The sequence below is a fragment of the Dermacentor variabilis genome, chromosome 3, assembly GCF_050947875.1.
Source record: "Dermacentor variabilis isolate Ectoservices chromosome 3, ASM5094787v1, whole genome shotgun sequence".
Classification (NCBI taxonomy): domain Eukaryota; kingdom Metazoa; phylum Arthropoda; class Arachnida; order Ixodida; family Ixodidae; genus Dermacentor; species Dermacentor variabilis.
The window spans coordinates 127,380,528-127,404,492 of NC_134570.1; the positions used below are offsets into that span (position 1 = coordinate 127,380,528).

At 45.9% G+C, this 23,965-nt stretch overlaps 1 protein-coding gene across 1 annotated transcript; it reads left to right on the top strand.

The window, feature by feature from the left end:
• Positions 1–393: 393 nt before the first annotated feature.
• On the top strand, positions 394–23,922 carry LOC142574736 (neprilysin-1-like). The gene is made up of 5 exons (XM_075683759.1): positions 394–496; positions 2,249–2,446; positions 12,541–12,773; positions 20,579–20,722; positions 23,569–23,922. The coding sequence occupies exons 1-5, from the start codon at positions 394–396 to the stop codon at positions 23,920–23,922; spliced, it is 1,032 nt and encodes a 343-aa protein (XP_075539874.1).
• Positions 23,923–23,965: the final 43 nt, after the last annotated feature.

A 23,965-nucleotide genomic window follows, 5' to 3' on the forward strand; every position in this document is an offset into this window, starting at 1 on the left:
ATCGATGCCTTTCATGATGTCCTTGATCCTGTCTTGCTCAATTTTAAAAGGATACATGCGCTCGCTCAAGCCAATCATGCTCGTGAAGTTCTCGCCCTGCTGCTGTGACCGCCCGCGTAGACGCTGTTTAGCGCGAAGCTTGCGCACTGCGAGGCGACCGAACACTTCCGCGCAGCTCATCGTGAAAGTAGTCCAAGTGGCAAATCGAGACACGAGGTTGCGAAACTAGAGGTTTACGGCGTCTGTTAGGTAGAACAGGACGTTGTGTAGCTTTGTAGAATCGTCCCGCTTGTGCGTGCTCACGCTTTCAAGCGACGACAGCCAGTGTTCTACGTCATCATCATTGGAACCGGTAAAAAAGCAGGATTGCGCTGGCTCAGCCCGCTTGACACGATGACCGACAAAGATTGGGCCATGGATTGCTGTGTGGCGTCATCAGGCATGGTCAGAGCGGCGGTGGGCAACGCCCGGCTTCTGAGCTCCAGGTTTGAAGAGGGTACCCCGCACCTCCACCACTTTAATAAGGGGATTTATGGGCGGCAAGCGACGAAAACCAACGCACTCCCAAAGAAACTATCGTCTCTCGGCGCCAACAGCTAGTGATCCGCGCTTGCGTCCTACATATATATGATAGCGCCCCTCTACTCTCTCCTGCGTGTTCTTCTTCATTAGAGTTGGTTCAGAGCAGAAACACAGGACGAGGTAGAAGTTTGGCATGCGACTCGCTTTCTTTCGAAACACACTCAAAGGAGACAGACCAATGCAAGATCTCCGGCTGCAATGGAATCGCACAGTGTTGTAAAGCGAATGAAATGTACACATATGGTTCACGTATGGTGAGAGCTGTCTACAAATTCGAAATGAATCTATAGGTGGCTTGGGGTGAAGCCCAATTCGTTTTCTGCCTGCGGTTTCCGCCTTACTACTGAAAAAAATTCTACAAGGTATTCTTTTCTTTTCTTTGATTGTGCTTATTCATTACGCGTATTGCTCGTTTATATAGAAAATAGTTGTCAGTTATGTATATGCGCCGTCAATAACGGGCTAATGAACACTGTCTCGCAACTATCTTGCAGCAAAAATGTAGTAAACATTGCCACATGCAATGTTCATTCCCACAACGCTGACAATATTTGTGCGTAATTTCCAACAGACGCACCTCTTCCAAATAAGAGAGAAGGCGCTTCGTGAAGTGGCAAAAAATATAATGATACTCTTGCATAACCTCTGTCCTCAGGGTCTTCACCAACCCGCCGTCTTCAGGACAATCATTATCCCGCTGACGTCAATGCCCTGCTCTAAAAGTCCTGGCTAAACCACCGTCACCCACCTAGCTCTACAGAATATGCGGCTTTGACGCTTATTTGTCGGTAAATAAATTGTTATAGAATACCCCAGCGTCAGCCACTCAGTTCCACAGAAGATGCCTGTTTGACAATTATTTATTTGGCTATAAACAGTTATAGAAAGCCTCAGTACTCTGAGCCATTATTTGGTTTGGCTTAGGACTACTGCTTCCAGTAGTAATATATTTGTGTTTCGTTTCGTTAGCTACAACCTGACTGATATAGACAGTTTGGGGGACGAATGCTATCAAAAATGTCTCTGGCGATTGGTTCTTGGTATCAATGATTACGTACTCCCCAGCCATCGTAGTTACGGTATTCGTCATACAGCGGCCATTGGCCCAATGTTGCCATTGGTGATGGCAGCAATAACCCCAGCTCTGGCCCTATACTGCAATACTTGTACATTGGCTGTTGCAATGACACGACGTCCAAACAATCGTGGCTCTAACACTGAGCCGTGAAAGGATGTGCTAGAATTTCGCCCGACTGCTAGCATACGGTCAGTGCTTGTACAATTTCTTGCTAGCATTGGGTCACGCTTGATTGAATGCCAGTGCGGTGCTTGGGCCATGTCTCGAAAGAATAATGAGCAATTATTTTGCTCGCGTTTCGTTTCTTCAATCATTTGAGCTTTCCTAATGTTTTGTCAAGAACACTAAGACAGCTGAAGCGCGAGTGCAATTCACGGTCTGAAAGTACCGGCAGCGCAACATTGAAAGGAATGCACGTAAAATATAAAACTTTTTTTTTTGCAGACAAGCTAAAAAGAGTGCATATTTATATTAGTGTGTTCTGTTGACCCTCGTATCTGCTACCTCACGTGTCATTATATTCACCTATCTAGCGCAAATTTTTGCGATTGAAACAGTTTCTCCTTTCCTTTCCTTCTCAACCGACAGTGGCTTACGGGAAGACAATACAAGAAGCGGAAGAGATGGTCACCAATATCCACAAGGCCTTGAAAGAGGCTTTTGAATCGTCCAGCTGGATAACAGGGAGCACGCGAGCGGAAGCACTGAAGAAGTTGAGCAAGATGGGGCAGTCCGTCGGCGGAGTGGCCCCGCTGGAGAGCGAAGTCTTTGCGGACAAATTCTACAGTGAGTGTTTTGTCGTAGGTTTGCGCAAAACGTGCACTAGATGACATTCAGAACGAAATTGGCTTGAATCGCGTGGATTTTCGAAGATTAGCGAAATGCTTTGATCGCGCTACCGTGGCTAGAGGGGGGAGGTGGAAGCAAAGCACGGGTCGAGTCCGTGGCGCGTGTGGCTCTTGGTTCGTAAACGTCACCAGCGACGACAAGGATGTGAGCGGTCCCTCAGATGCTCCCGCGTATAGTGTGGAAGAACTGGACTTGCTCAATGATGAAAAGCTGCCATCCGAGTTGTGGTGAGGTAACCTTGTCGCGGAAGCCCCCAAACGTATTTCATTTACCTGGCCAAAATGGCAACAGTGTTTACCTTTAAAAAGTCCCAGCTTTAATCGAACGCCAAAGCATTGATTGCGATAGCAAATTAGTGGTTTTATAGACCGTGTAAACTTGTAAGCATAAGCATACTAACCAAATTAACAAGCATATCGTCACGTGCGCACGAGCAAATATGAACACATTTCACTCGATCACCGCGGAAAGTCGCTGTCAAAACGCTGCACTGAGGAAGCGCGGCAGCAGCAGCGAGCGAATTGACCTCCGTGCTGCGTCTCGCATGAACGCGAACTAAGCCGCGAAAACACAGTTCGCGGCGGGCTCTGTCCCAGTCGCAGGTTGCATTTCAAGTACAGCGGCCCCCTCTCTTACCCTCACCCCCCCCCCCCCCGGAGCCTTGCGAGCGATGGAAGACGGCGCGATTCCTCCCCGTTTTCCGTCCTTTCGTGCGCGAGATTGAGAGCCGATCGCTGGTTTACCCTCGCATGCTTTCCCTCGCACATAAAGCACACAGCGCGCGGCGACGATTTTGTCGCCCTGTTATGGTGTTAAAAACATTGAGAGCCTACTTCACCGCATAAACAAAATGAGCGCGAGTTCAGGGTTCGAAAAAAGCTTGCTTCCTGCGACCTCCAGGGAAACAAAATGCCGAGAGTGCGACAACAAGCTGTATAGCACAATATGAATCGGCATATCGCGGTGTGAAAAATCACGCGTTCAATGCAAGTATGAGTATCTGCACTAGCTTTCATTGAACCAAGCCTCCTATCAAAGGAGAAAGAAAGTTATGAGGCCAAATATCATTGCCGCTAGGAAGCTTGCGATGCACACTATACAGCTACAGCGAGAGGAACTCAAACTAAAAAGCGGGAGCATTGAGCTCGAGAGGATGAAGCAAATCAACACTTTTATATCAGCTTCAAGCCCAGAAGATAAGCTCTCCGTACTCCCCAGCACTATAGTGTGCGTATAAGCAGCGGTGACTATAGTATGCTTTAAAGCGTCGAAAGTACGCCCAAGGCATGAAATATAGTCCTGCGTGGCTCTTGGAATAAATTGCAATTAAAATCAAGGGCCCCAAATTGTACGAACGCATTCGGAAACATTATCATGGCTCATCCGCGCAAAAGCTGCCTGCGTAAACACTCGATACCTTATAGAACTAACTACCTTTGGGTTTAATGAGCAACTATTCGCCAGAATCAGAGAGAAGGAGGACGACATGGATGAATTCAAGAGGCTCGGGGGGACCCTAATAGATTAAATTAAACACTTTTAATGTCTCAATGTTACCAGCAATGGTTGAATCGCGGAGTTTGTCGACCATCGAAAATACACTATCCCATCGCAATAGGGACAAACATGCGGACAGGGCCTAGCTGTAATGTTTCATCCGTACTTTGGCCAACTTCAGCAAATACTCTAGGTCTTTGGTTCTCACGGCAATGTTAAAGCGGACGTCCTATTAAAGATTGTTGTAGACTCGACCATAGCTCCGGAGAACATAGGCCTCTTTGTTGATTTTGTCACGACAGATCCGGCAGCCTGGGGTGCTATGCAGGATGCGCCGAGTTTCTCGTTCACCCGAGTTTTACCCGAGTTTGCTCGACGGCAGTCAGTGAACGGAGATAGCGCGGCACGCGCAAAAGCTACAGGCAAAAAATTATGTAGACAAAAAGCCGCGTATGACAACATGAGCGCACCCTGCGCGGCACGCTGCTTCCACGTTTCAAGCGCAGAAGGCTGCACAACGAAACGCGCCAGCGCCGCGTATTGTTATCAACGGATTATCGCAACTTAGCAATACCGTGACTGTCCCGCTGTCTGTCTGCACACTTGCCGTGAGCCGCTTGCCACGCCTTTCCCGGGCGCGTCAAGGGCGTGCCTCCTCTTTCGGCAACTAGCTTTCTATCCTCCATCGAATGCGAACAGGGTACATGCGGCGCATTCTTGCACCTACGCTTTCGCTCAAACGAATACGTTAAAATACAGCAAATAAAATAACGAAGATTTTTATTTCTTTAAGTGTCTGTTTTTCGTTTTATATGCTAGAAATTTGTGATGACAAACGGAGATCGAGCAAATTATTAAATTTTGCACTTCTTGCCGCGAGTGGCGACAGTGAGGCGAAAGCTTAGAAACGGATATATTGAAGCGGGTCGCACACACGAGGCAGTTCATACGGTGAGAAGTCGCCTAGGGGCGCTGCAGTGCTATTCTCAGTAATGTCATTGATCACCACTCTTTCTCTATTAGGGGAATAGAAACGCAGCGCCGTGGTACGGCTGTTCATCGCAGGCGCCTTAAGGCCTCCACTTTAACAACTAAAAACGACACACTAGTCATAAATACGGGAGCGACGGCTGTCGATGCAAAATGGCGGTCTGTAGTGCCCGTAGTGACGCAGTTTAGTGAAAATGTACCAGTTTATCTTTGTGCGCGAAGCCTCGGCGATGCATTGCGAAAAAGTGCGTGCTTCCCATCGACACAATTCATCGCTTGTCATCGCTTGCCCAGTGAAAGTGCCTCTGAGCGCATGTACGCAGCATTTGAGTGTTTTGTGCGCACGAAGGTGCTTGCGGATTACTTATGCTGGAGCCAGCAGGGATCGCAGAAGGATATCGTAATGACACCGCAGCAATCGCATTTTGGCACGTGAGGGCTCTTGTGTGCGGTTATGAAATGAGACTTCGAACTGAGGAAGGTGTTGGAACTGTTGAGTGCGCAGTGCTTGTGATGAAGAAATGTCATTGCACTGGGTCTAGAAGAGCGAGCGATTCTCGGACGCTGATCGTGTTTACGACGTTGTGGCTCCGATACATCACCGATGACAGAGCAGCCATCTCAAACGACTGCTGCGATACGCACTCCTCATCATCGTCGTCACCCTCGGCACATCGACGCCTTGCAAGCAGCTACAGTGACCTGCCGATAATTATTTACTGTGCGCTACGTCGCCACAATGCAGGCAATGAAACCGTGCTGTGGGGCCCTCTCAGCCCGAGATGCATAAGCCAGTGACAGTCAACGTTTTGTTTTTGATAGTAGTGCGCAGTACATCACCGATGACAGTGTGTTGTGCGTGTTTTATGTCGGTGGTGAATATTGTTGATGCCTCTCAGCTCGGCACCGCGTCGCTGTTGCCGAAAGATAAGTTGGGCGTGGCCCAACCGTGGTGGGTGCGCGCACAAGAGTTACGTGCCTCGCGCGGGGCGTGACCTCTGGCTTTGATTGACAGGCGAACTCGTGCTAAACTCGTATATCGCGAAACCCCCTCCGAGTTCAACTCGGGAACATGGCGGCGGCAGCAGCAGCCTGTGTTATTGCAGCCAGCGGCAGCAAGCGTCAGTATGACCGTCTGGACCCGTTCGCGTACATGACCGCCGTGGAGTTTCAGCGTCATTTTGGCCTGTCGAAGACATCAGTGTGCTGGCTGTGTGACGAGCTAGGCGAAGACTCTCGTCTGTGGAGGCAGCGTGGCGGGCTTCATTCGCTCACCGTTGAAGAGCAAGTCTTCTGCGCCCTCCGTTTCTACGGGACTGGGAGTTTTCAGCGAAGCGTCGGCGCCGAGCGTTACATTGGACGTCATCAAACTACTGTGAGCCTCTGCGTCAGAGATGTCTGATGCGCTTATTGATGCGGCAGTGCGGAAGCGGTGGCTGGCTTTCCCGAAGACTGCGGCTGAGCGGGCATTTATAAAAGAACGCTTCTTACTTCGCGGAAACATTACGAACGTAGTCGGGTATGTCGACGGAACGTACGTAGGAATTAAGGTGCCTTCAATGTCAGCGTTACTGTGATTAGCATTGAAGCAATGTCTAGACGCACCATGTTGCCAAATTTGTCACTTCTGTGTAGCCGACTTAAATTTTGTATTACCGACGTCACACATGCGGCAGCCTATGATACTGACTTTTTCGCTGGTTGCTGACTTTTTACCGATTGTTCTACTTGTCTATCAGGGTGCCTTCCATATGGCTCACTTTTTGGGGAAGGAGGTTAATGAAGTATAAATAGATAAATGGATATCACAAATTGTGTGAAGTACCCTGTGAATGCTAATCTCACAAAGAACTTGGGTTTTTTTATGAGAATACTTAGTACGTAGCACAAATTACTTAGTATGCATAACGCTGAATTTTGGTCATGCGTTATCGGCCGCACTATGAGCAGCAAGGCATTGCACAATTCGTTGCAGTGCGAGATGCGGATGTCGCGCCAAGCCTGTTGTGCCTATGCATTTATGGCAAAATGAAAATGCATTGAGAATCTTAGTGTGCTGGCTTGCATGAAGAAAATACTTCAGAGTGTTTGCTGTGTTCACTGTTGGTGCATGTGCCAGTGGTTCAGCGTATCTTCTTTTTCGGGGGGGGGGGGAGGTCAGCGTTATTCTGTATGGACAAATCGTATATTTCCGTCTCATAATGGGGCTCTAATTCCTCAGCAGTAGAGCAATGCAGATCCAATGCTCTGCAGAACTCAGTGTGCGTGAAGATGTCGTGAACCACCAAGGCAAAATTACATATCGGGAGAAATGTGGTGCAGATGCCAATTAAAAGTGGGTCTTTAACCCACCATGATAAAAATAAAGATGGCAGAGCGAATAGACCTTTTGTACAGCTTTAGAGCAATGATTACACAAACTGTGACATGCTCAAACGTGTAGAAGCTTGTCGCAATGCCAAAGTAGGATGAGCGATATGCAGCATATTTTGGCATTGAACGAGTCTTGTAAATCCTATTTTTATTGTAAGCCTCAAGCCTCGCTATCACGCCTTTCCCTCCGGCACTCCCTTTACTGAAACGCAGCACTGTCTTTCTATTGGTGTCATGATGATGATGGTAACGGCAGCAGTAAGGCTGGTTAATGGTTGCCCCTTTGATTCTTGCGAGTTTAGTGGTACAGAATATGGCACGTGCATACACCTGTGCAGCAAAATTTTATGCTTGTGGTGATTTGTTGGAGAGCTAATTTGTCTTGGGACATTTCAAAGATGTGCGCCATTGTGGCTTAATAACTAGATCATTGGTGAGGTTGAAGACTCGTATCGGTATAGAAGCTTGAAGCTGAATTGCACCACAATTTGACGGGACACAAAGAAGAGAAATACACACAGCAGAACGCTCTGCTGTGTGTGTTACTCTTCTTTGTGTGCCGTCGAATTGTTGCGCGATCCAACTTCAAATAGAGCATTGGGCCTCTTTGGTGCAGGACCGAGGAAGTGTGAGCTATTCGACACCATGCCAGTGCCTTGCCACACAACTATGGAAGTCTGAAGGTTTGCAAACAAAGCTTTGCTTTCAAATCCACCTGCTCATGTAATACAAGCACTAATTGATAGAACCAACATACAAAAATAATGGTGAAATGAATGGCCTTTGAAAATTTGTATGTTGACACTAATGACATAATAGGTGCTACAGCAAACTCGACAATTGTACTGGACAGAGCACTTTGTTTCCTATGTGAAGCACATGCTTTCATTACATGCTGTGCAGATAACCAAGCTCAGTTTGTTTCAATGAGGTACACAACGTTCATTGTAATCTGTTTTTGATTCTAAAGTGCCAAACACCACCTCTTTTTCAAGGATGTCATGGGAATATTTGGCGAAAACTGTTTACAGCCCCTCATAATGGAAGTGTGGCCAGCCAGCTTTACTTGAGTGCCTTTATATATTTCTGGTCCTGATCAGTGTGTGCTATCAAGTTGCTAAAGTCTATGCAACCAGTGCAAGGCATTACGTGATTCTATAGTCGGATACAACTTTAGGAGGCCGCAGAATCCGCACTTCAACGGCAGGTGAACACAAGCCTGCACCAATGAATAAGTTTGTCGTCCGTTTATCCTGTTAACCCTGTTTGAGACTTTCCCCTCCTCTGTATAAGAGTTGATACCCGATAAAAACTTCTGCCAACTCACTCTTCTGGCCTGTCGGCGCGTTCTCCTTCCTTCGGATTTTGCTTTTTTGAAATTAATAAGATTCTCCGCAGTGGGAGAGGCGCGTAGCAACCACCACGCTTTGTTTTGTTTCTTACGGGCGGTCCTACATTCGTCGTTCCACCACGGGACGCGCCGTTTGCATGCGAAACCGCTCACTTCAGATATGCATTTAGATGCGGCATCTATAATGAACGCTGTAAGATACTGAACGGCAGCATCAATTTCTAAAGAGGACATGTCATTCCATGAGATCCTGGTGAGAGTTCGGAATTGCTCCCAGTCGGCTGTATCGATTTTCCACCTGGGAGCCTGCGGTAGACATTCGCTTTCTTTATATGTGCTTAGTAGTATAGGGAAGTGGTCGCTCCCGTAAGGATTGTCGTTAACTTCCCATTCAACTTCAGACAGTAGTGACGGGGAGATTAGGCTAAGATCTATTGAAGAAAATGTTCTGTTTGCAAGAGAATAGTATGTCGCTTCCTTCTTATTCAGAAGACAAGCACCAGAAGAGAAAAGAAACTGTTCAATAAGACGACCTCGCGCATCTATACGAGGGTCGCCCCACAGGTCGTTGTGTGCATTGAAGACGCCAAGAACAACATAGGGTTCTGGCAATTCATCTATAAAGGACTGAAATTCATGTTTAGTTAATTTGTAATGTGGGGGTATATAAAGCGAGCAAATAGTGATGAGTTTGTTTAGCAGAACAACTCGCACCGCCACTGCTTCAAGGGGCGTTCGAAGCTGTAAAGGTTGACATGCTATACTTTTATGACTGAGAATCGCAACACCACCCGATGATGCGACGGCATCATCGGGATCTTTACGAAACGTAACATAAGTACAGAGAAAGTTTGTGTGTTTGTGTTTTAAATGTGTTTCCTGTAAACACAGCACTTTTGGATTGTGTTGGTGGATGATTTGCTGCACATCATCAAGGTTTCTAAGGAGACCTCTGACGTTCCATTGTATGATTTGTGTATCCATATTTAATGTAAATTGGTGCTGTGTATACGTGAACAGAAATATTGAATTAGATTACAGAGCTCTTGCGAGGCCCTGTAACCGGGGTTTTGCCTTTTTTGGAGCGCTCGAGGGAGCCTCGCCGCTCCTTAGGCGCTTGGTGCGCCGTGGGGATAGGTGTTGTGTCCATTGCCTCTTGTGAGGCGCCTGGCACGTGCTCTTGCGAGCGGAAAATTACCAGCGAGGGTCCCGCCTTGGAGGGCAAGACCGCTGCGCCCACCAGCCCGGAGGTCGATGGGGCTCCCTGTGGAATTTGGCTGCGCCGGCTGTTGCCAGCGCTGGGAGGGGCCGGGGAGGTCGAGGCAGCCTCGGCTGCGCCTACCTTCGTGGCCGCTATCGGCCCTGCGGGATCGCTGCGCGTAGCGCAGGTTACCGCAGATGACTCTTGTGCGGCCGGCAACCCAAGGGTAGCCTGGCCTGGTTGCTGGTTGGATGGAGTAGGCTTACCTACTTCCACCCTGTGGGCAGGAGCCAAAGGTACCTGCTCGCTGCACGCGGGCTGGGTACTTGGCATTGGCCGCTGCGACGCTGCCCCCCGACGCGCCGCATCAGCATAAGGTGTGCTGTGAAAAGGTGAGCACCGTTTACGAGCTTCCTTAAACGAAATGTTTTCCTTGACTTTAAGGGTGATTATATCTTTTTCTTTCTTCCAGTTCGGACAGGAGCGTGAGTAAGCTGCATGGTCACCACTGCAGTTCACACAGTGAGGTGTGCCACTGCAGTTGTCGGAAGGGTGGCCCTGGACTCCACACTTTGCACAAGTTATTTGACCACGGCAGCTCTTCGAGCCATGGCCGAACCTCTGACATTTGAAACACCGTCTAGGGTTGGGGATATATGGTCGCACAGTTAACCTGATGTATCCTGTTTCGATTGTTTCTGGTAGTACGCTGGATGCAAATGTTAAGATGAGATGCTTGGTTGGAATTTCCTTATTGTCCCGTCTAATGATAATACGCTTTGCATCGGTCACATTTTGATTTTTCCACCCTTCCAAGAGTTACCAAAGGTTACCAGACTGCCTAGCTTTTCATATTGATTTTTCTGGGGGATCTCAAGAAGAAGATCTCCGCTTGCCATTTTCGTCACCTTATAACCTGACCCTAAGGCTTCGGTCAAGGATCTTGAAGCTATGAATGGTGAAATGAGTCTCGCCTGTTTTGCAGCGTTCTCACTATGTACAACATGGTATTTCGGGTAATTCTCTTTTGTGCGGGTCAAATATGTAGTTAAGTCATCGGTGCATCCCCTCTTCTGAGGGTGACGATCAAGTAGACGGGGAAATGTGGGTGTTCCCATAGTATTTCAGTTTCTTTTCGGCGGCAATGGCGGCCACCCACCACGGAGCCCAACATGGGGACGCTGCAGAACTTAACGCGTAAGGCTGCAGGCGCCAACCGTGCATTGCCACTATAACCTAATATATTATACCCAAGGGAGGGCACATACACAAGGTTAACCCTTGCCGCCGTGGAGAAAGGAAGTAATAAGAAGTGAAGAGAAGACAGGAAAGATGTAAAAGTGGGAGAGAAAGACGAAGATTGGAGAGGAGGACAGGAAAAGGCGACTGCCGATTTCCTCCAGGTGGGTCAGTCTGGAGGTGCCGTCTATGTGAAGCTGAGGCCGAAGAAGTGTGTTGCCTCCGCCGGGGGGCCTTAAAGGTCCAAACACCCAGCATCGACTCAACCCCCAGGATCCCCTTTTCCCCAGACACGGCTAAGCCGCGCACGGCTACACGCGGGAGGGTCCAACCCTCGTGTGCTCGGGTACGTGGTGTCGCAACACACTAAACGCCGGCTTGCGCAGACGCCCCTGCGGGGTTTGCTGAGGGTGCAGGACTGTTATCGATGGCTTAACATGGAAGAATCGGCCCAAAGTTACGTGTCATCTTGCCCCCCCCCCCTTTGCAGTGAACAGTTCCATCACCCTACATCATGCAACGTACAGAGCTCGTGCAACGCGGAAGTGAAGAGTGGCCTACATAACGCAGCAGAAGCCTCAGCGGCCATAACGCCTTGGGTGGTTGCCTAGACACTTCGAGGACTTCGTGTTGGAATGAGGTGTGTTGTCACGCGTGTGCCAATCTGTGACCTTTATGGGACAGACTGCTGAACTCATTGACCACGAAACTTAGTCAGTCAGACAGAGGTGGGATGTGAGCGCCTGTCTAGTGGAACTGATCGCTGGCGCCACCTCCTGCGCCAGCTTTATGCCTACACGGTGCTAGGCTTTCCCGCTCGCTATCTCTCGTTCTTGCTCCCGCCGCCAGCGCGAACGGACGCGTTTCGATGAGGGATGTAATAAACGTGTTCTGTTCCAGAACTGTTGTCTCGTTGACTTGCCACGCCACGCTAACGTCCCCGGCTTTGACTTCCAGTCCTTTGATATGCATGGTTCAGAGCGAAGGAGTAAACGTGCGGCAGCACGGGAAGTACCCTGTGGGACAACAATACGCGCTTCTCACTACGGGCGGTACTTATCATGCCATGTGCCCTCCAGTGCTAACGGTTATCGAGTGACCTGAACTGTATTCATGTGTTTCCTTCAGCCCGCGTTAATAAACGATTATTTACGGCAATTTATACTGCCGTAATATCTACGAGCACTACTTCGTACAACATTTTAATAGCCAGTTATCCCTTTCAGCGTATGCTGTGAAAGTACGGCTTTCTTTCGTATAATTTCTTATCTATACGTATTGTGCAATGTTTAACACGTGTACATTGTTTGCAACTGGCATATTGCAGCGCACTACTATAACAGTGCTACTTCCTTGATCAACATTTTTTTTCTCACGTAGAACTAGTGCCAGACATTACCACAGACCGCTTCTTCACAGCATGGCGAGAGGCCTTGTCAGCGGCTACCCGACAATTGTGGACAGACCAGACACACGCATTCTACGAGCAGCTCACCGCTAACGCCTTCTACTACGCCAACATCAACGTTATGGTCATTCCGCGGGCAATGCTCCATCCACCGTTCTTCTTCACTGAAGGACCGCCGGCGATAAACTACGGCGGCGCAGGAACGGTATGCTGCATTTCGTCACGCCTCTATACATACGAGTACCTCAGAATTCTATTGAGCCTTTGCCTGCTCGTGTAACGTCAATGCTCTATACCAATAGCGAAGATTTTGCCAAGATTTGTATATCCGCTCGGCTGACCTTTATGGGTATATTCAAAAGGGCGCCTGGTGTCCTTGTCACCTTTCCGACCTACACTACCGCGTCGGCATGCGGTCACAGCAGACAAAAGTTGAAGTTTCACCACAAAGAGAAGCACTGATTTCAATAGCAAATTAGTACACAGGTACATCAAGTAAGGATAATAGTGTTATCGGCCATATGGACTTGCAAAACATAGGCTTACTGCTAAATTAACACGAGCATGCATGGTGCGATGCGCGCCCAAGCAAACATGACCACATCTCACTCAATGACCGCGGAAATTCGCTATCAAAACGCTGAAGTGTGGAAACGCGACTGCAGGAGCGAGCGAATTGACTTCCATGCTGCCTCTCACATCCAACGCGAACTAAGCTACGAAAACACAGCGCACGGCGTACTCTGTCCCTGTTGCAAATGCAAGCCGCCGGAATAGAACCCAGCTCTTTCCCCTTCCCTCCCCCCGGAGCGTGACGAAAGATGGCGCGCTTCCTCCCTTGTGCGCGCGAGACTGAGCCGCCATCGTCACCTCAACCTCGCACGCATTCGCTCGCACATACAGCCTACGGCGCGCGGCGGCGCTGTTATCGCCCTTCGACTTTATACGGAACCTCACGGCGACGGTGATGGCAAAAATGCGCCTGGAGTGTCCATATAATTGCTGTCGCAATAAAATAAAATTGAACAGAGTGTCGAGCAATGCCGAAGAGTCTGATAAACGCTTCCTTAACATCCCAGTAGAGAACCTGAAACAGACGCAATGTAATGGACTCCAAGAAGTGCGCCCTGTTATGAATACGAGTGAAACAAAATGGCACTCGCCGTCTATATCGGCACTGAATAACAAAAATTAAATAGGGTATGTGCACCGCGCTTCAGTGAGCAAAATTTTTCGGCTTCTCGGGATGTAGTTACATGGTTCTTGTTGATGATGAAGCGCAAGCCTCGTTCGTTTTGACACTAATGTGCTGTTTGACGCCCACACGCCTTGATATCACCAACCATCTTTACCATCACCTTTGAGGTATTCGCTGAATGTATGTGTAGCCATATTACAGCTAAGCATTATTAAAGAACCGTGAATCATCGGCAAGTACAGTAATATTTCTTCGCTGCGAAAGCTTTCGTTGAGAGGAAAGAGCGACGAGCCTTGAATGAAATACAGATTTTCCTGCAAGCGCCTCTCCTTATACTTACCATAAGTGCAGCTTGTTCCATTCCATTTTGTGAAACCGTAACTGTAAACTTGTAAACTTGTAACTGTAAACCCACAAAGACAACGCAATCATGAACGATAATCTGAGTTTGATGCCTCAAAACTCACATTTAGGCAACATGCACTTAGTGCAGATCGCGCGCTTCTTTTTCTTTTGTAAACGTCAGCATACTTAATGGCCAGAAAGAAAGGCTAACAAGTACTGTTTTTATGCAAAAACTTTACAAGTCCCATGAGGCAGAAAAGGCTGCGTTGTCCGAAACGAGTGGTTCCAAATGTCAATTCGGCGTCATCAGCATCAGGTGTAACGCCAATGGTAATACAGTATACATTAAATGGTATGACGTTAATTAGTCGTAATTATCCGTAATTAACGTGAATTAAAGTTAGAACAAGTTAGAGAAAGGTGAATTAAGGTGGAGTAAAGTGAATTAAGCTGAATTATTTCATTTCATTTCATTTGGGCCGATTTGCAAGCAAATGGAAAAGGCCAAGGTAAAAGCTCTTTATTGGCAGCTTGAGGGGTCTCTGGCGCCCTTTACATATTGGCAGACCGGTGGAAAAGAACACTTTCAGAAATGAAAAACAAATAACCGTGGGTGACATCAATTAAAGGGAGTAATTACATTTCTTTCAGTGACAATACACGTGGTTTCACTGCGCCATGGTGATTTAAATCGTAGTTTTCGCCACACAGATGAGCTCCGATGGTGTCAAGGCATGGATGCCAATGCCGGCTTCTAGATGAGAATTTAGTACCGTGGCAAGGTGTTTTCGACCATTTGGTAGCCGTAATTTGTTCTGGAAAAAGGTATGAGCCATTTTTCATGGCTGCGCGTGTCATATGTGGGTACATTCTCTTGTAGGTTTGCTATATTTTTTTATTAAGTTGCTTCTATCTTTTACCTACAAGTAGTAGGTGCGTAGGAGAGTTTGTTTGTAGAGATGATGATCTTCTGTTATGTTGTACTTGGTGAAAAGACCTTCAGTGTCTGAGTTGTACGGCACATTTGCGGTAGCGCGTATCATTTTTTTTTTGCATCAGTAGTATTTTAGAGAGATTGGAAGCTGACGTTGTGCACCATACAAGATGGCAATAATTTACATGCGAGGCAAACAGTCCATTATAATTGATCAATTTAGCTGACGTTGGTAAAAGGTCCCCGATTTCGATGTAGTATACCTGTTATGCGGCTCAGTTTCTGTAGTATAAGATCCACGTGAGCGTCCGATTGCAATGTTTCGGTAAAGTATATGCCAAGTACATTTACCGCGTCAACAACCTCTATATTCTCAGAGTTGTAAAATATGCTGTGGGTCAATGCAGTAGACGTACCTATTTTTTTAAAGATGACTGTTTTTGTTGTATTAGAGTTTACTTTTAAAAAGCTGTCCTGGCTCGATTTTGAGACATGGGTTAAGAGATTGTTCGCTGCACCAATGAGGCCTGTATAAGAGTTGTTTGATAAAAAAAACACTTGTATCATCTGCGTAGTTTATGAATTTTGCTTCTAAGTGGATAAAAACTATGTCGCTTAAGTAGATGTTAAATAAAAATGGACTAAGAATACTTCCCTGAGGGACACCTGTTCGTATTTGTCGTGTAGATTTGCTGGTGTTTATAGACACATATTGCTGCCGATTTCTAAGGCTTCTAAAGATTTCAGTAACTGGAGAGGAAGGACCCTGATGCCATATCTTTCAAGCTTAAGTATTAGGAGGTCATGATTTATGCAGTCGAACGCTTTAAACCAATTTAAACCAATTAAAAGTAACTTATTTCCGAGGTTGTGCAGTATATATTCTTTCTGTGCTACAAGTGCTGGTTCTGTTGATTTACCTTGTTGAAAACCGCATGGAGCGTCTGTTATTAGTTTATGTTTCTTGCTGAAAGATGTTAATTGCATAAGAATGATTTTTTCAAGATCTTTAGAAAACTGCGGGAGAATAGACATCGGTCAATAATTTTTTATATCGAGCTTGCCACCATTGTTATATAACAGAATTACGTTTGCAATTTTCATTTTTTTCAGGAAAAGTGCCTGATGTTATGTTTAAGTTATAGATATAAGCTAACACAGGTGCAATGACACAAATAACGTGTTTGATAGGTCTTATTTGGAGGCCATCAGTATCGCAGCTACATGAATTTTTTTCAGTTTGAGAAAAACTGAACAAACCTCGGTAGGGGTTGTCGCTTGAAAAAAAATCGTGTCCATAGTTGCAGGGAACTGAAATGTACATGGTGGGCTTTGTGCTGGATGGGAATCAGTGTCTGTAGAGTAATCAATAAATGCGTTAACTAAATGATCTCCGGTTAAAAGGCATCCGTTTACAGAAACTTTCTTTATAGGTTCAGTGTTTCGTGTGCGTCGAATTAGCTCATTATCTTGTTCCACATCTTCTCTGTATGTCCCTCGCATGAAGAAAAAATACGTAAACAAGAGCGATTTCGCGTACTTCTTAGCTCTTTATTTAATTTATTTCTAAAAATTTCGAAGCAATTTAGATCCTCGCCGTTGCGAGATTTTATAAACCTGGCATGAAATTTACTCTTTTCTTTATTATTTTAGAAGCTCTTTGGTGATCCAAGGTTTCCGATAAGCTTTGTGGTTTCTTTTCTTGTGTACAAAACGTTGCGCATAAACAGCTGACAATTTCTTTATGAAAATGTTGTGTGCTGATTCAGCCTCCTTCTGTTGAAAAACCTCCTTGCCAAATACTTGTCTCAAGGCATCTTGAAAGGCAGTTAATGTGTACTCGTTTATTGTCTGAAATGTCACTCCTACCTCTTGACTGGCGGGGATTCTCCTACTTGTAGTAGATGCGGCGATAGCTTGACAGTGCTCCATGTTCTTATCCTGTGCCCTGCAATAGAAACAGAGATGAAAAAGTATTTCCCTTCTGGATATCGCGAAAATTTGGATTTTTACCCTGGATTTTTTCTTAGTGATGAACTGCAAGTAGTCTTAGATTTCTTAGCCGAAACCGACAGCCAGAAAATAATTTGGCCAGGAAAGTTAAACACGTGATTACCAGCCCTTGTATTCGAGGGCCGTCTTGATGCTTTAGTGTAACTGTTGTCTCATTTTCGCATGTTTTTTATCAAAACACAACTGCCATCGTCCACGTCCATAACTAATCAGTGTCATTATTTTACTAGCTATATATTTACGTCATTTACAGCAAAAGTATTTAAGCCCTTATAAAGCTATGTCCCACCTACCATAATAAATTCACTGTCCACGCCATTCAGAATAAATCCTTTAAATTACCATTTGTCATGGCGCTCTTTGGCCATAACTGGCCCTTGCGCCATTAAAACTACATATCAACCTTATCATCACTGTCAACCTCAGGTACACCGTGTATTTCAATGTTAAGACGTCTGCTATGCCACCCAAGTGCGTCTATGTCAGCTTGAATCTGATCGCGCTCCCTAGGAGAAGCGTACTTCTCTATTTTTTATACTTTCCGTTTGACAGTGTTTAGTTCCTTTTCATGGCTCTCGAACCTTCTTTGAATTTTATCAAAATGATCGGAAAGTTTTTCGATGAACTGTTCGATCCCGTCTACCTTGTTTGGCAAACTAACAAGCAAGTTTAGTTTTTGGTCCATTTCAGCCAGTTTTTTTAATCTCATTTTCATTATTACATGCTTTGGTAGAGGAGGAGCTTTTACTTCCTGTAGGTTTGCAAGATTGGCATTTCCAAGACTTTTTGAATTGATTTCTTTTGCCCGTAATGGCACTTTCGGGAACGCCGGAGCAGGTACCTCTATGATGCGAAAATTCACATTGTGAACAAGTCAGAAACAATTCGCTTTCATCTATCACAGAGCGACATTCACAGCAACGCGACATAGTTTGCAACTGTATGGGTCTATGACTTTCAAAAATAAGGCAATAAAAACAAGAAATCATCATAAATTTGTAGATTCGCTGTAGCGGAAAGAGCGCTCTGCAAGATGAGACATAGAGAAAGAAACCAACCTGGGAAACGCAGAAAGAGCGATAAGTGCCGTGTCTTTTGCGCTCCACCGCCACAGCCAATATGATAGGAAACGCCCCCAGCTCAGTTACGAGCAGCGCTTCGTCGACCATGGTGGCAGCACACGTGGTCCGGCTTGCGAACAGGAGGCGCGAAGTTCGAATGTCCAGGTTAGCAGAGGCGATGAAAATGCTTTTGGCAAGTAGCATAGTACTGAAGATGGAAGCAGCTGGGCAGGTCCAATAGAAGTTGTACTACAGGCCTGTTGTAGTAGCGTTGGGTGCCCAACGAACCTCGTAAACACAGAAAGAGGGACAAGTGCCGGGTCCTTTGCGCTCCACCGCCACAGCCGATATGATTTAAGGAATTCAGTGAATTAAGGCGGATTAATTGAATAAAGGCGGGCTTAAGTGAATTAAGACGGATTAAGGTTCGCACAAATTGGACCAAGGTGAAATAATGAGGATTAAAGTAGAGTTGTGAATTTCGAGTAAGGTGACTTAAGGTGCAGTAGAGTGGATTAAGGTGAAGTGAATAAAGGAGAAATAAAGTGGATTAGGGCGGAATAATGTTGGCACAAATTAAAGCAAGACGGATTGACGTGGACTAAGGTAGAGTACTGAAAGACACGCGACAATGTGTGATGTCACGTATTATGGCCACTGATAATTAGAAGCGAAACTGATTCCGAGATCCTCATGTATGACGTCACGTCACGTGTAACTTCATGACGTGACATCACTCTGAGCGTTGCCATTGGTTCACGTGGCGCGTCGTGCGATACGTGTCCAGACATATACCGTGCACATTATCGCAAAGGGTATTGGGGGAACGGAGGAAGCGCCGCTACGGTATATGAACGCTGCAGCAAGCCGCTTCGTCAGTACGAGATATGCCTATCTTGGGCGATTCGCGTCCATAATGCCTTCGCACTCAAACGAAGTAAGGATACTTAAGTGACAATTTTTTTTCCTTATTGTGAAATGGTGTGCAGGCTTCCCAGGCTTATAGTATCCGCAACAGAATTCCTCCACTCGCAATTCACGAGCGAAAGCGTGTTCCTTCGCATCTTGTTGAGCTGATAGGTCTGCAGTATTGCTTGGGGCTAAAGAAACGGGCGTTCTTTACTATATCGCTTTTGTTTAAGACAACAAAACAAGTTGCATTTCTAGAGCTGTTGTAAAGTATACTTGTTGCAGTCCTGCGTCTAATCTTTATTGAGTTCAAGTTCTGATGTTTTTCTTCCGTTTATTTTACACCACTTTCGCACTGTGTGCGAAACACATCACCGCAAACTAGGATGTTAATCTGTAATTCATTGTTTTCAGGCAGAGTAAACTACTGCCATCTAATATGGTCTCAAACAACACAGGGAAACTTAAACAGGCTTCATAGGTTGCAGAAAAAGTTCCTTAGAATTGTTGAGGGCTTGCCCTATCACTCGCACACACAGCATCTTTTTGACAAGTACAACGTACTCCCAGTTGCCAGCTTGTTGGACTACCATCTTAGGCAAAGCATTTAAAAACGAAACAATAAATAATAGCTCTTTTATACAACGTTTAGCTAACCTACAGGAAAACACTTCTGCCCGCCTGACACGTAACACTATGCCCTGGAACATGAGAACTTATAGAACAACGTATGGTCTAAAGACACTACAGAACAAATTACCCAGGTTACTTAATAGATTAAATAATGAACACGTTATACTTGAAGATATAACATTCAAAGAACTTCGACAGCCTTTTAACACATCCTAGACAGTTACCTTCTTATCTTTTCGTTATTGCAAACCAAGTTTTTCTTTGCCCCGTTATCCCCAACAGTGTACATGGTGAGGGAATGGTTCCGTTTTCCCTCTTTCAATTTATAATGTGTGCTTTATCTGTTTTGTTTCTCTTTACCATCAATGAGTATGTATTACTTTTATTTCTTGCGGATAAGTGAAACTGCATTTACGTTATTTCTTTTGTGACTACAACGTCATTGACGTGATGTTTTATTGTATGAGTGAACTTGCAATTTGTATTTCTATTTTGCCTTATTTTTTGTGTACGTTATATCGTACGCTCGGAATGTGTAATTTCATATGTATTATATGCCTTTTTGTCGTTATGTAACTGCCCCGTGTATGGGGGGCCTACGGCTCTGTCAAGCTGTCATTCATGACAGCTTTTACTGCAGGTCTCCCGTGTCGTGTACTTTTACGGGAGAAAAATAAAGACACTATTACATTATTACTAAAGCTCAGGGCTCGTCAACCTACGGCTTTTTCTCATGTAGCCCTCTGCCGAGTGGAGGTGAAATAAAGCATGATTGACTGATGGATTGATTGATCGGGTGATTGATTGACATACCGCTTGCATGATTGCAAATGGATTTTCTTCACAAACCCACACAGTAGGATTAATTTTCAAGAGGCCGGACAAATACAACGTCACGTTGATACTTTTTCTGTCAGGTTGTTGGCCACGAGATCATGCACGGATACGATATGGTGGGGTCGCAGATCGATGACACCGGGAAAGTGCGGATGTGGTTTACTCCCGAAGCTACGCAGCGCTACTTGGAGAGAGCCCTTTGCCTGCAACACTCCTACGAGAATGTGAGTACAATTTTCACACGACTGCGGTCATAATGTATGTAGACTAAATTGTTTCGTGAAATCCTGAGAATGCTTGAATATCTGTAAATTCTTAAACGACTCATCCTGTCCACTCGCGCTTGAGGCACGAGTCGCATGCGCAGCAATGCATAATAATTTTAACAATTTGTACGAATCTTCTCTTTTCGACCTACGTAAATTGTCAAGAATATGCACTTTACCAATCGTGATAGACAAAACGACACAATACTGCAAATTTATGCATAACCGCCCATACGTCCCATGTGTCTTGCACGTCACACGCTGTTACCACGCGCCATGTCGTATTGGCCTGACTGACAGGTTCCTGAACATTCATCTATGCGACCATGTGAATCACGTCCACCAAACACATTGCGGCCCATTGTCAGACGTGCAGATAGAAAGTGCAACTGGGGAAGACCGCTATCATGCACAGATCGAAGTGCCCACGAACGCTGGAGTTAGTTATATCTTCGATACGTCACCGTGGCGCACTTAAACTTTCTTCGCAATGACGTAGCATTCCTGCAGGCTCATGGGCTATCAAGAAAAAAATATCGCACGCTGCAGCTCCTGTTCTTTGCACGTGAAAAGCAGACATCATTATTCACGCGTCCCGTGTCTTAAATGTCGCCACGTGAGTGTGTACGTCATGAAACCACATGTTGATATTCAAAAGATTCGGCCGATTTCACAACACAGTTGCAGTCAACGTACTTTTTTCAAAAGTGGACATCAGTGCAGACTTGCCTGTATGAAATAGGCTGTTATTTTGCGCCAATGAATGAAGCTGGCGTACGGTTCTAGAGCAGAAAAAAAACACAGTGTAAGTATCCAATTGTTTTCCAATTTTGAAGCAACTGTTCTTGAGTAAAAACGGCAGCCTTCTTTGCAGTCCACCATTCGCCTTTTGCCAAAGAAAGCCGCTGCTACCTTACGCACTTAGTCTGGGAAATCAGGCAAAAAATTTTGTTTCCGATCAGGCAGACAGAAATTTGGACGATTTAGGATTTCTCGAAAGACATTGATTTATCTTTCAACATCAGGACGCTGTTTAATATTCCACTCCCTATTTCACGCCTAAAGGGTAGCTCTTGAGAATTGGGCAAGGGAAATAATGAAGGATATTGTCACATGGTGTTGACGTTGAAGAACACAGTAGCAAACTGTGAACGACAAAACTAACTTATATTGGGCGAACCTGTGCCCACAAAACAGGCTACACATATAGCACAACGATAGCGGCGAACACTGTCGGCGATCATCGAAAATCTGATCAGCGGGTCAAGCGCGTCGGATTTTATAGATCGGTCGTCGAATGTTCGAGATTAACCGCTGGGACCTGCGTGTCTTCCACAAGGTTCTACACTATTCGCGTCGCGCATAGATGCAAGTTGCGGTGAAAGACAGTGAACGGAACCATCGATAAGATTCCAGAAACTTCGGATACATGCGGGCGCGTCCCGCGCTGTGCGATAACATTTGTTAGGCGGCGAAACGTAGTCGCCCGATAAAGATAAGTACGCGTGTCAATATCGCAGACAAAATAGCCTGACGGGAAACAGCAGGTTATTTATTAATTTTTTAAATTTTTTTACTACTTTCCTGGCCCCAAGGTATCAAAGAAAGGAGTTGTAAGTACAACAAAAGCAGTGCATAATTATACAATAATAGGTTTAGAAAAACGGCCGAAAACACAGTGATCTTGAAATTGTCAACATCAGAAATGGCAGCGATGGAGGGAGGAAGGTCGTTCCTGTCGGCACTGGTCTTGGGAATAAGAGAATTATGACGCATTTTCGTTCTAAAAAATCGAACGTCAACTTTAAACATGTGATCGGAGCAGGATAAAATGTATGATGAGCAAGCTATAAGAAGACCGTTTTATAGTGGATTATGGTGATACATCTTGTGGCCATTTTGCGCAAGGAAAGGTCCGGTAAGGTAAGTGTGATTTTCATGGAAGTAATGCTGGCATAAAGGGAACAGTTACATAAGATGAAACCTGCTGCGCGATTTTAGATTGATTCTAGTGTGTTTATCTGTGTGATCTGATAGGGATCCAATACTGTGGATGCATATTCTAACTTCGGCCGCATTAATGTTTATTAGAGGGTTAGCTTTATCGGCAGTATGAACGCAACCGTTTTCGTTTCAATATGCTTTACCAACGCGGTAGTCACTATCGCCGTAGCATAAATCTCGAATGATACCGCTTCCTATGTTGGCCTCGTGATTTTACGCACAATGTTTGTTACAAATGGCAAAGTCTTAGGACGGGTGACCTAAAATATCTCATTGTATCCTGCACTAACCTATTGTCACTATAAAAATCACAAAGGTATGATGTCAGCAATGGCGCTCACTGTGCTGTGCTTCGTAGCCCCGGGTGATTAACAGTGGTAGAAAACGGAAAGTCACTGAACCCAACCATTCGACAACGGCAACTGCCTTCGTCATGGCAGCAACTGACGAAGACAAGACGGTCTTCCGCTATTTCTTGCGAATGGCTCTTTTGTTTGGAGTAGCACCGGGTGTGCTTCAGTACTGCTACCACACCATACGAATACTAGACAAGCCCCTTGAAAGCATTATCTAAAGTTTCCTTCGCCTCAGCTATTTCCGTGAACTTTTTACTATGTAATGACGGCAGATTTCTAAAGAGTTCGCTGAGCGCTTACAGGAAGACGAGATTGAATATGCTAATGGTTGGACCTTGAAAATACATAGATATGAGACATGCTATTGCGAGCCCCTGTTTCAACCAAATGCGAAATGGACTTTCCCTTCCGCGATTACAACGACGTCGGCTATATACCTCGCAGGTGCAGACGAGCGCCCGTCAAGGCGTGCCTAATAACGGGACGTTTGTGACGGTAGGTTCGGAAAACCTGGCCGACATCGTGGGCGCGATGATTTCTTACGCCGCCTTCGCATCCCTACCTCAACCTCAGCGGGACACCATTTTACCGGGACTCGGCATGACCGCTGAACAGCTGTTCTTTGTCAGCCACTGCGCAAAGTGGTGTTCCCTCAGACAGACAAGTGTAGCCGGGTACGCGGCAGGCCGACTGCGCTGCCTTGTGCCCCTGATGAACATGGCCGAATTCTCGGCGGCATTCGCGTGCCCGCAGGCGGTGCGCATGAACCCGCCGAACAAGTGCCCGTTTTGGGCGTGAAAGCAATTTTCCTCCGCTATGGATCCACCACTTCGGCGCTCTC